Source organism: Benincasa hispida, unplaced genomic scaffold, assembly GCF_027475165.1.
Source record: "Benincasa hispida cultivar pf3 unplaced genomic scaffold, pf3_genome.v1.1 HicScf1502, whole genome shotgun sequence".
Lineage (NCBI taxonomy): Eukaryota > Viridiplantae > Streptophyta > Magnoliopsida > Cucurbitales > Cucurbitaceae > Benincasa > Benincasa hispida.
In genome coordinates, this window is record NW_028325857.1 from 22352 (window position 1) to 32866 (window position 10515).

Sequence of the window (10515 nt, forward strand, 5' to 3'; positions counted from 1 at the left end):
GGCAAAAATGAAAACATTTTTCATTTTAATTCATTGATTACAATAACCAACTCGACCTCACTAACCTACATCCAAACATGAATTTTGGATTAATTATCATATAATTAACCAACTAATTAATTAATAAATATAATCATATTATATTTTTAACCTATAGTTTGATACCACATATCTACTATAGTATTTTCTCCTCTACTTGATATAAATCATATTTATATCTAATTTCCTCCAAAATAATGTATCTCATACATTTAGCCAATTATATCATATATAATTAACCACTCCAATTATATCATATATAATCGAACTTTCTCTTGTCAATTTGAACATTTCAAATTAACCCAAATACTGGTTCTCGACTTTCTCCAAGCTACCCAGGGGACCTAATCGGTCCGTGAATAACTGACTAAACTCTTTAGCCACAAGATCCACCATCCGTTAACTGTCAGGCATTCCACTAAAGAACAACAGCTGAACTCTTCTTACCACAGATATATTTCTGTGTCTATCGGATATAACCAATCATGAGTACAATGACCCTTCACAGATGCTCGTAAGTACAGTTGGGCCAAATTACCATTATGCCCCAGTAGTTACATCTCATTCCTTAAGTACCATTGATTCCTCTAATGAACAATACAACATAGTTCAACTATGTATGAACACTTCTCGAGCCAAGAGAAGGTGTGTGGCACCACATTGTTCAAGTCCCGGAATCAGCCCTTAAGAGAGCTATCTATCTACCTACCCCTACCTCAGGGAAGGAGTGAATTCCATCTTGTGTAGCTGAGTTCCCAGCTCTCAAATCAAACGAATCCCCAAAATGGTAGGTTTGAATCGGCGACCTGGCCACTCGCACCCATACAAATCAAAAGACTGCCCTCAATGGCAGGACTTCTCAACTCACTCAAGATTGAGGTCATGTCACCTATGGTCATCCTAGTGAAGTGAAGTCTCTGTCATGAATGGTGTTATATAACGAGGCGTTAACACTTCGTAGTCAGGTCTTATACAAACTCTTTGTATAAGATGCCCCCGCTCACATGTCCCCAACACAAATTATCAGGATCAGACCATCTATGACAAGTCACCACACTTATGAAAATTCCACAAAACGGCCACATCCGTAGCATTACCAGGATAAGGTTTCCCTCCTATATCCATATACTATAGACCATTTTGGTTATCACTCAAGACATGATCCACTTGTATGTCACCACATACATGCTTGAGTCACATACAGATAACCAGGGATTTTATATTTATTGGTTTGTGGTAAAGCAAATAAAACAAGTAACTGAGGAAAATACAAGATGTGAAGTAAATATCATATATTAACAACACAAGCGTTCGTAAAAACTATTTACAAACTATAGGACACGAGACTTTAGGGCATTAACCCCAACAGAGACTGCATATGTTCTCTCAGGACAGCGATCTCATGGTCTCGCTCCTCGACGGCTTTCATCAGAAAGTTTGATCTTCCTTTCTATTTGTTGCCATGGCTACTTCAGCCATTACATCCGCCATTATGATAGAAATCACATCTGGCTGCGAATCCCTTTTCGACTTACTGGAGGCGGAAGTAGAGTTGTCAAATAAGGGGTTTTCCTTAATGACCACCCCGCTTTATGGGGATTCCATCATTTGCCTCAAGATGTTATGGGCGATGAGGGAGCTCTGCTCTTGCTCCTGCATGACTTCTCTTGAGCGACTGCGGGTGATAGGTCCCATGTACGAGCCGTTTGTGGATTGGATACCATCTTCTTAGGTGCCATTTTCCTTTTTTGGATGCTGAGAGAGAGATGAGAGGTAGAGATGTCCCATTGGACGTGCCAATTTGTTCACACGAGATTTTCGGAGAAACGTGTTTCGTGAAGTTGAACTTGAGTTGGTGTTGATGTTGAAGTTGATTTGATGCGATGTGGTTCGATCTCTAATATTTGATCCTCTGATTCTCTCTCAGTTAGATGAATGTGCTTGACTTGAAAAAGAAAAGCACCGAACGTTCTTGAAGTAGAAGTCTTGGAAGAGTCTTTGTATCTTCAAGGGTCTTCTGTCTTCTAGGAGTGCAGCTTCAGGAGTCTTGGAAGTCTTTTGCTTGCTGATGAATTCTCTTTGGGCTCTCTGAATGTAGAATTGCTGACTCCTTGGAATAAGAAGAGCTCTTTTTATTTATAGGGCGGGGCCTCATGGGCTTGGGCCTGGTCTTTGAGCCCAATTAATTGAACTCGAGCCTGACCCTTAGGTTCTATCAATTGGACTTAGGTCTGACCTTTGACCCTATTAATTAGACTTGAGCCTGACCTTTGGGCCCTATTAATTGGATTTGGACCTATTTTGACATTTTAGGTCCAAATTAAGCCCACATTTGGGCGTAACTAGATCAACGCCTAAATTATAACGTCGAATTGGGTAAAATTAATTTTACTCAGCCCAATGTTCGTGAGAAAACACGTAACATCATCAGATTCGTCTTCAATTTCAATTTGGGACACATGTCGACTCTTATGGTCCCAAATTTGATGATTTTGGCATTTTGTCGTTAATTTAATAAATGGCGTGATGATCTGATCCGAAATTTCTCCTCCAACAAATTTAATTCTCTTCAACTTGACACGTTATTGTCAACTTGATGATCGTTTTTTATAAAGGTTAAAACATAATAGTGCAACCTCTTGTTTTGAGGACACACTTGAGATACTAAGTAAAGGTTTGTTAAATAAAAAGTTTAATTAATTATTTTTGTATCATTGGAACGCTTGAGCATAAAGATTTGTTGATTTAATTAAAAAGCTATGTTTTACTATGTTGAATTATGATTCAATTCTTTAAAAGTCTCGTTTGGTAACTATTTAATTTTTTTTAAACTAAGCCTACTTCGTCTCCTTTCTTACCATGGTTTGCATCTTTTTTAAGTGTTAGAGTCGAATTCTGAGCTAAATTTTAGAAACAAAAACAAATTTTCAAAACCTATTTATTTAGATTTCAAATTTTGATTTGATTTCTAAAAACATTGGTCTAAAGTAGATAACAAAACAAGAAACTTAAACAAGGAGTGTTTATAAACTTAATTTTCAAAATCTAAAACCAAAAATCAAATGGTTACCAAACATAACCTAAACTAAGATTTTGTAACAAACTTTATTTATTACGTTCAAATTGTTTTTTAGCTATATTCTCTTCTACTTGACATATCGTATAACTTGATGATCGTTAGTAATAGAATTGTGCAACTTATTATTAGGGCATCAATCTTGAGTTACTAAATGAAGATTGGTTAATTAGTTTTGAATCATTAGAACTCTTAATCAAAAAGTGAGTAGGACCTTTGTTAGTAGCTCATAAAATCCAATTTAATGGGTCACTTAGATTGGAAATTCTTTTAAGAAGTTCAAATTTTGGCTTATTCAATAGAGCAGATACATTAAGATAATACATGAGAAATCAATGATAAATTAACCAACATATGCATAGCCCGATTGGCAACAAATATATACTATCGACCTCGTGATAAGTTCAATTTCACTGCTCACATAATAATAAAAAAAAATAGATAAATTAAATATCATGGAGCTTGAACATGTGACCCATGACCTTTAGAAGAGTTCGTGTTGGGCCATGAGAAGATAGGTAACACAACCAACCACTAGGCCAAAAATAAAGAAATTTTAATCATTTCAATAAACATAAAGGTAATCTAAACTTTAAGTCTTAACAAATATGACACATCACTACCAAAATTATAGATGATAAATAAAGATCATGATTGGTTTTTCCATAGGCTTTCCCTCCAGAACCAAAAATGGAAAATATTAATTCCAAAAATAATATAAATTAATCATAAACTAAACCCAGTTACTACCACCTCAGAAGAGAAAATTACAAATTACAATGAACAATACTAAACAGAGCACCTAAAAGTGAATTAAAAGAAAAAAAAAAGGGAGTGAACATGTGATGAACAATTTAAACCAGGTGTTGTTGAAGAGATGATGCTCTCCTCTTCATTTGTGCTCAATAAATTAGCAATCTGAAGAATGGTATTGTGGCTATTGAACTTCAAGAACAATCTTTTCATGTCAAAATAAACATCAAAGCCCAAGAAAAGATAACCAAAATCAAGAGCTGAAATGAAGAGACCTGCAGCTTTGAACTTGCACCAGGAAGCAGACCTGAAGGCCCTGATGCTGTTGGAGGAGAAAATCCACCACCACTTGAATTGGAACTGTTTTTCGATATTTTAATCAGTTTACAACTCAATTATTGATATAGAAATAAATAAAGAAGAAACCCCTGAAATTTTCCCTTTGTTTCATTCTTTCAAAAAGTCGCAATATTACCTGACTTTATGTAAAGGTTATGAAAATTACCATTAGAGTAGAAATCCATTAAAATTTTGGATGAAAATTGAGATGTGTATCAGGTGTGGCAATGACTTGGAACCACGCGACAATGTTGGGGTATTAGTTTCCTTTCTGGGTCATTGCCCATTCTACATCCAAATTTTCGTCCAACATTTTGACAAATTTCTACTCCCAAGCTAGTCTTGAAACATATGTGAATGGGCAAAGTTTGAAGGTATCTTCTTTTTAGTAATTTAGTTATACGTAAACAGAATGATTTCACAAGATATTAGGATTGCTTTTGGTGCAATCATTCCACTTACCTTCCTGTGAATATGCAAGACCCATGACCTGCAAAATATGAGAGAAGAAAATGAGAGAAATTGGATTAAAGGATAAAAGTTTTCGTTAAAGTTGAATCCCATACAAACCCAAATAGTCGAAAACAGATGGAATCATTCAAACAGGCATTACAAAAGATATTAAGAATATAGGGAAAAACTGCCACTTATATCATGTATGGGAGAATCGAACTCGGCTAGTTGAGGGTGGCAGGGACGTACACAACAAGTGTCAGACACTTCTCTTCAAATAACAGAACAGAAGGGTAGACGAAACTTATGTACGATATATTCAAGCAATGTATCCGTGGATATGGGTTGTACAAATCAAATTGAGCGAAGATATCAGATTCTTAATACCAAAAGAATAGGACAAACACAAACTAAAAAAGGAATAAGGAGAAACAGAATAGAGCTTAGCTTATGTCTAAAATGCTCTACAGAAAACATTGCGGTACTCCCACAGTTTCAGAGAACTACAGTAATGTAACAGAGAAACTAAAATCCAAGTGATGTGTGCTCAATGGAATAATAGATCTTTATAATATAAGCACCTTGGAATCAAGCACATTCTCCCTTAATGGTTGGTTCCATCAAGGACCACTGATGTTTTTCTAAGAACATTAAAGAGATCAAAGCGGAACTTCTTGTGGCATGGGCTCAAAGTTAAATTTATACCAGTCAAATGTGGTAAAAAGCTCTTTTTGAAGTCTGGATTTGATTGGATAGATACCATAAAATATGTTTAAAGAATTTAATGATATTGAGTTGGAAATAATTTCATTGATGCAATAAAGTTTAGAAGAGGGGAGGAGAAAACTCAGCCGAGCGCAAGTTACGGATGAAGACACCCAACTTATACAAGGGAAAGTAAGGCTATTACAATGAAGAAAATTCATGGTGGTGTAAGGTGGTTCAAAGTATTCACACGAAGGGACTGTTTAATTGGCACACATCAGGAAAATTTGGCCTTAGTCTCTGAATCCCTTGGATTAGCATCTCCAAATCCTGGTTGCAAATGGAGTTATTGGCTGTTTTTAAGCTTGGTTGTGATACCAGAATCGCATTTTGGAGTGGTACTTGGATTGATGAAATGCTTTTAAAAGTAAGGTTCCCAGATTTATTTAGAATTACATTGCAACCTGATGGTTCGATTTCATATCAATGGGATGGAGATACTTTATCTTGGTCTATCTCTTTTCAAAGTTAAAACTAAAGAAGAAGAGATTATTAATTTTCAGCTTATGCTGAGTTTGTTAGCTGAAAGAAGGGTGGTTGATCAACCTGATCATCGTATTTGGTCTTTGGAGTCTTTGGAACATTCTACAGTAAAATCTCTTTCCAAGCATTTGGTGGTTTCTATTCCTTTGGAAAAGGTGGCTTTTAAAGCCCTGTGGAAATCTAAGAGCCCTCGGCGAGTTAATATCCTCATTTGGATAATGATATTTGGAAATTTGAATTGCTCATCCACTCTTCAAAGAATGCTTCCATCTCACAGTTTATTGCCTTCTATTTGTCCTCTTCATATCTAATGGGAAAGATCTTCAGCATTTATTCTTCGACTGCAGATTTTCAAGTTGCTGTTGGGGACTGCTGTTCTCCATTTTTAATATTCAGTGGATGTTTTGTGAGGATTTCAAGAAAAATGTTATGTAGATGTTGGTTGGTCCTTTAAAGCCAAGGTCTCAGTTGTTATGGTCTAACGTGGTCGAAGCAATCCTTGCTGAAATCTGGTTTGAAAGAAATCAGAGTCTTCCAAGATAAATCAATAGGCATGGATAGATTATTTTCAAATAGCTAGGATTAATGCTTCTTCCTAATGCTCTCTTTCCATGTCTTTTGCTAAATTTCCTATTCGAGATATATGCTTAAATTGGAATGTATTTGTCTTTCAAACTTAGTCTATATATTTAGGAGGATGTTTTAGTATTTGATTTATATTTGCATATGTACTTGTTATTGTTTCCTTGTACTTTGAGCATTAGTTTGTTTTCATTTCTTCAATAAAAAGTTTCGTTTCCATTTCCAAAAAAGAAGGGAAAAAAAAAAGTAAGGCTATAACTAAACAAAGATTTGTGAAGTAATTAGTAAAGACCAAGTAAGTACCAACAAATAATTTGATCCCCTAAGTTTTTGCTTCGTCAAGGAAAACTGTCTTATATCTTTACCACAGAAATGAATCTAAGTTCTCTTTCCTTAATGTTAAATCAAAAGTGGGTTAGTAATAGGAATCTGCATGAGCATTCTTTTGCAGAATATTTAAACAATTAACAGGTAGTGTTCTAAATTTAAAATACATTTTTGTTCAGTAGATATTTGACTTCAAAAACTCGTCAATATTTTATAAAGTAGGACAACTGCATCTGCTTACTAAATCTGAGGAACAAGGAAAAAAACTGTTAAAACAACTTACTAGGATCGACCGTTGTAAGCATAGCAGTGCCATCGAAGTCACATGTTCCACCAGCACCACGCATTTTCTGATAGTAATCATTATATGCATAAGAAGCATGGTTAGTAATGTTATTAGGGAGAAAGCATGGCCTCCCTTGCTGAATTGCAGCACAGTTAGCCCCTCCTTGTCCACAAGCCCAATTCAGGCCGTCTTGCAACTTATCTTCATCTGCCCCATCTTTCGCCACACAATAAACTGTAGAAGAATTCGCTGTTGCACGGCCAGACATCAAACCCAAAGGATAAACAGCAGATCCATTGGGGAAAAGTATGCCCCAGTTTTTTTCCGAGATCGGGCCTGGCTTCTTATCTTCATTAAACAACTCATAAAGGTATGTGTTGATTGGTATAGTTGGCTGACTAGGTGGACCTGAATCATTGGAAACTCTCCTGATCAGATTGCTAATATAGGTGCCAGCATTTTGAATTGTAGCATCAGGTTCATTTGCTCCACCGAACGATGGCCAGCCAGTCTCAGTAACTACAACGGGAATCCCAGAAAAATTGAAAGCATCAATTGAGTAGTAGGTTGCATCAACCATAGCATCAAACATACTATTGTAATGGAAAAGAGTGTTTGGGTCAACAATTTGCTTAATTGCTGGAAGTGATCGAAAAAGTGCATAATCGAGTGGAAAACTTCCATTCCCGCTATTGTATCCATAATAAGGATAGGCATTCAACATGTAGTAGGATTTTGTGTTCTTTAAAAACAGGAGGAGCTGATAGATCGTAGAGTTCCATGAAGCCTCAAAGGAAGCGGTGGACGGGGGGAAAGGTCGAGGTATTATGTCCATTGATTGGGGAGTGGAAACTTTGATCAGATAGTTTAGATTAGCAGCAACCAAGGCTTTGTGTAATGAATACATGGCTGGAACTAAAACTGGACCAACATGAGGAATTGTTGTTAGAACCTCACTGCCAACAGCAATGGCTGTAATATTTGTTCCTGGCAAGTAAGCTGCAACATTTTTATTAACCCAGGCTGCAGCAGCTGCTGGAGATTCACCGATCCTGAGAACTTCCTCATTAGTCACGCCAACAATTACTTCGATGCTACTGTTTGCTAGGGCCTTTAGCATTTGAGAATCAGCATTGTAAAGGCGGAGATGAGTAATTTGATGGGATTTAAGAATTGCAACTATATCCGAAGCTGATGGAAGATTAGAGACATCGGTCCCGAGGTTAACCCCCACAAATGCACCTATTAATGTCAAGAACACAACTCAGTAACAAATAGATAGTTGCCTATATTTAAACAATTCATTCTTCATCAGGAAAAACATCGAAGAAACTAATGGAGGTTGGTTTCACAAAAGGAACGAAGAGGCCGTGTGATTAACATTTATGAAATCGCCCTTACTTCTGCCGCTTATATTGACAACCACCAATTGAGATCATGGAAACAATGTTCGTGGCCGTTTACAGAATATTCAAAGCAATGCAATTTTAGAACAAAAACTATGAAGGATGTTAAAGAACTAAAGTTAGATAACTAGGATACCTAATGCATTGACACACATCCCAAATAGAAGTAAGATCACAATTCCATGACCCCTTTCACGCATTTTTCCAATCAACCAAAACTTCAACTTTTCAGCTTGGTAAGATTTTAGCTTCAGGCTATTTCCTCTACGTCGCGAGAATCGAACTCCCAAAACTCGAACAAGCAATCACAAACAATCTGCAATCAAGTCATGTGAAAAGGAAAAGATAAATAAGAACCCACAACAGAACAATTGAACAGAAACATGTAAAAGTAATTGAATGCATGAAGAGAAAAATGCAATGTGACAGTGGAGTTAGAAAACATAATTCAATTAAAGACAGAAGGAAGGATATCATTGCAAGATGACAAAATGCTTCCAACTTCCCGCACCTCACACTTTATTAGCAAACATTTAATCCATTTTTGTGTTAAACTTCAAAAGAAATGGAAATGGAAATGCACCCATCTCTGGTTTTGAAATGTTGAGAGAGTTTGAGGGAAGGAAAAAGAAAATCCACACCCAAAACATTACAAACACAGCTCTCTCTGCAGATCCTCAGACAGGAGATAAATGCAATAGAGTGTCATCATAAACATGTAGAACAAACATTGACAAACACACACACAAACACAGTGTAGCTTAGCTTACAAATGAGACACTATCTTTCAATCCCCATCTAAGAGAAATATTGGAAAATTTCAAACTAACTGTAGCTTAGCTTCAACAGAATATCACAAACAGAAACCCCTTTCTCATTCTACTTCTGAAACTATGAAACTACTGGAAAGCCAAACTAGAGAAGTCTTGAACACCAAAAATTAAGCCATAAACTATGAAACAACAAAGAACCCAGATGGGAAAACTAAAAACAAGAAGTGGGCAAGTACCTGATCTAAAGAATCTGTCAGGAACCAATGCAATTCCAACAATCTTCAGTCAGCTTCAGAACAGAACAGAACCAAAACCCTAAACGCACAAAGATTAATGGAAGTTGAGAGAGGAAGAAGAGACAGAAGGGGGGCAGTAAAAAAAAGCCTCAGAAAACTCAAGTAAAAGACAGAAAGAGCAAAAAACCAAACTCCTCAATAGTTAGAAATTAAAAATTAATCTCAAAACAAAGCAACCCCAACATTTCCCAACGTATATATTTTGTACTAAACAGAGGTAAGCTTGTGATATTGAAAAGAATGTAGAGTGAAGATGTAAAAACTAACAAGAAATGCAAAGAAATGTCATACCCAAATTTGAAACTTTATTGTTTGCCTTTTTCTTTTCTCTTTTTGAGGCAGCAAAGGGAGCATGGATTCTCGTGCAGAAGGGGTGATGATCATCGCCGTTCATTTTGGTTTGATGGGGTTTTATTGGGTTTGAACAGGGGAAAAGATAATAAATTTGAGCAAGAGAAGAGTCAAGAATGGGCGAGTGGGGACTGGAAATTGTTCGTTTTTCTTTAATTTTAAGCCAAAAGTCATTTTGGGGAGATTCGATTGGGAAAAAGAAATAATGGAGTCGAAGCGCCGTGAGGGAGTATGCTAATATTATTCAATTGAAGCTGATTGCTGAGAAGAACAGAGCCATTAGTGACCGACCAAGGGGACTTTTCTGGTTTGAATTTTGATCTACAAATTTGATGGAAATTTCCCTTATCCTCCCCTTTCTCCCTGTTCTATGAATTCTTCCAAATGATTCTTAATTACTTGGACGTGAGGATTTGAACCATATGACATGGTTTTGTTTATACAATTTTGTAGAAAATCCCCTTTGATCTCTAGTTTTGATTTTATTTCAAAATGTTACCACGTAGTTTTGAATTTGATTTCAGTTTCGTCTCTAATTTTTAAAATATTGTAATTTTATATTTGGAATTTGAGTTTTATCCCGTTT

General features: G+C 36.2%; 1 protein-coding gene across 3 annotated transcripts; it reads right to left on the reverse strand.

Moving 5' to 3' along the window:
- Nucleotides 1–3735: 3735 nt before the first annotated feature.
- Nucleotides 3736–10008, reverse strand: LOC150031048 (glucan endo-1,3-beta-glucosidase 4-like). Of its 3 annotated transcripts, XM_090309324.1 has the most exons (6): nt 9870–10008; nt 9519–9597; nt 8646–8825; nt 7101–8345; nt 4670–4697; nt 3736–4228 (listed from the first exon to the last, which is right to left on the reverse strand). In XM_090309324.1, the coding sequence occupies exons 3-6, from the start codon at nt 8707–8709 to the stop codon at nt 4078–4080; spliced, it is 1488 nt and encodes a 495-aa protein (XP_090165450.1). In that variant the 5' UTR covers nt 8710–8825; nt 9519–9597; nt 9870–10008; the 3' UTR covers nt 3736–4077. The 3 variants fall into 3 exon arrangements, with proteins under 3 accessions (XP_090165450.1, XP_090165449.1, XP_090165451.1); XM_090309323.1 differs by lacking the exon at nt 9870–10008 and having other exon boundaries at nt 9519–9854; XM_090309325.1 differs by lacking the exons at nt 9519–9597; nt 9870–10008 and adding an exon at nt 9280–9419.
- Nucleotides 10009–10515: the final 507 nt, after the last annotated feature.

Excerpts from the sequence above, each read along its gene's own strand:
- LOC150031048 (XM_090309324.1), bottom strand. The coding sequence starts at position 8,709 with ATGCGTGAAAGGGGTCATGGAATTGTGATCTTACTTCTATTTGGGATG. Across the intron at positions 4,698-7,100 it reads GCTTACAACGGTCGATCCTA|GTCATGGGTCTTGCATATTC; the intron begins GTAAGTTGTTTT and ends CATATTTTGCAG. Across the intron at positions 4,229-4,669 it reads TCTTGCATATTCACAGGAAG|TTCCAATTCAAGTGGTGGTG; the intron begins GTAAGTGGAATG and ends ATCGAAAAACAG.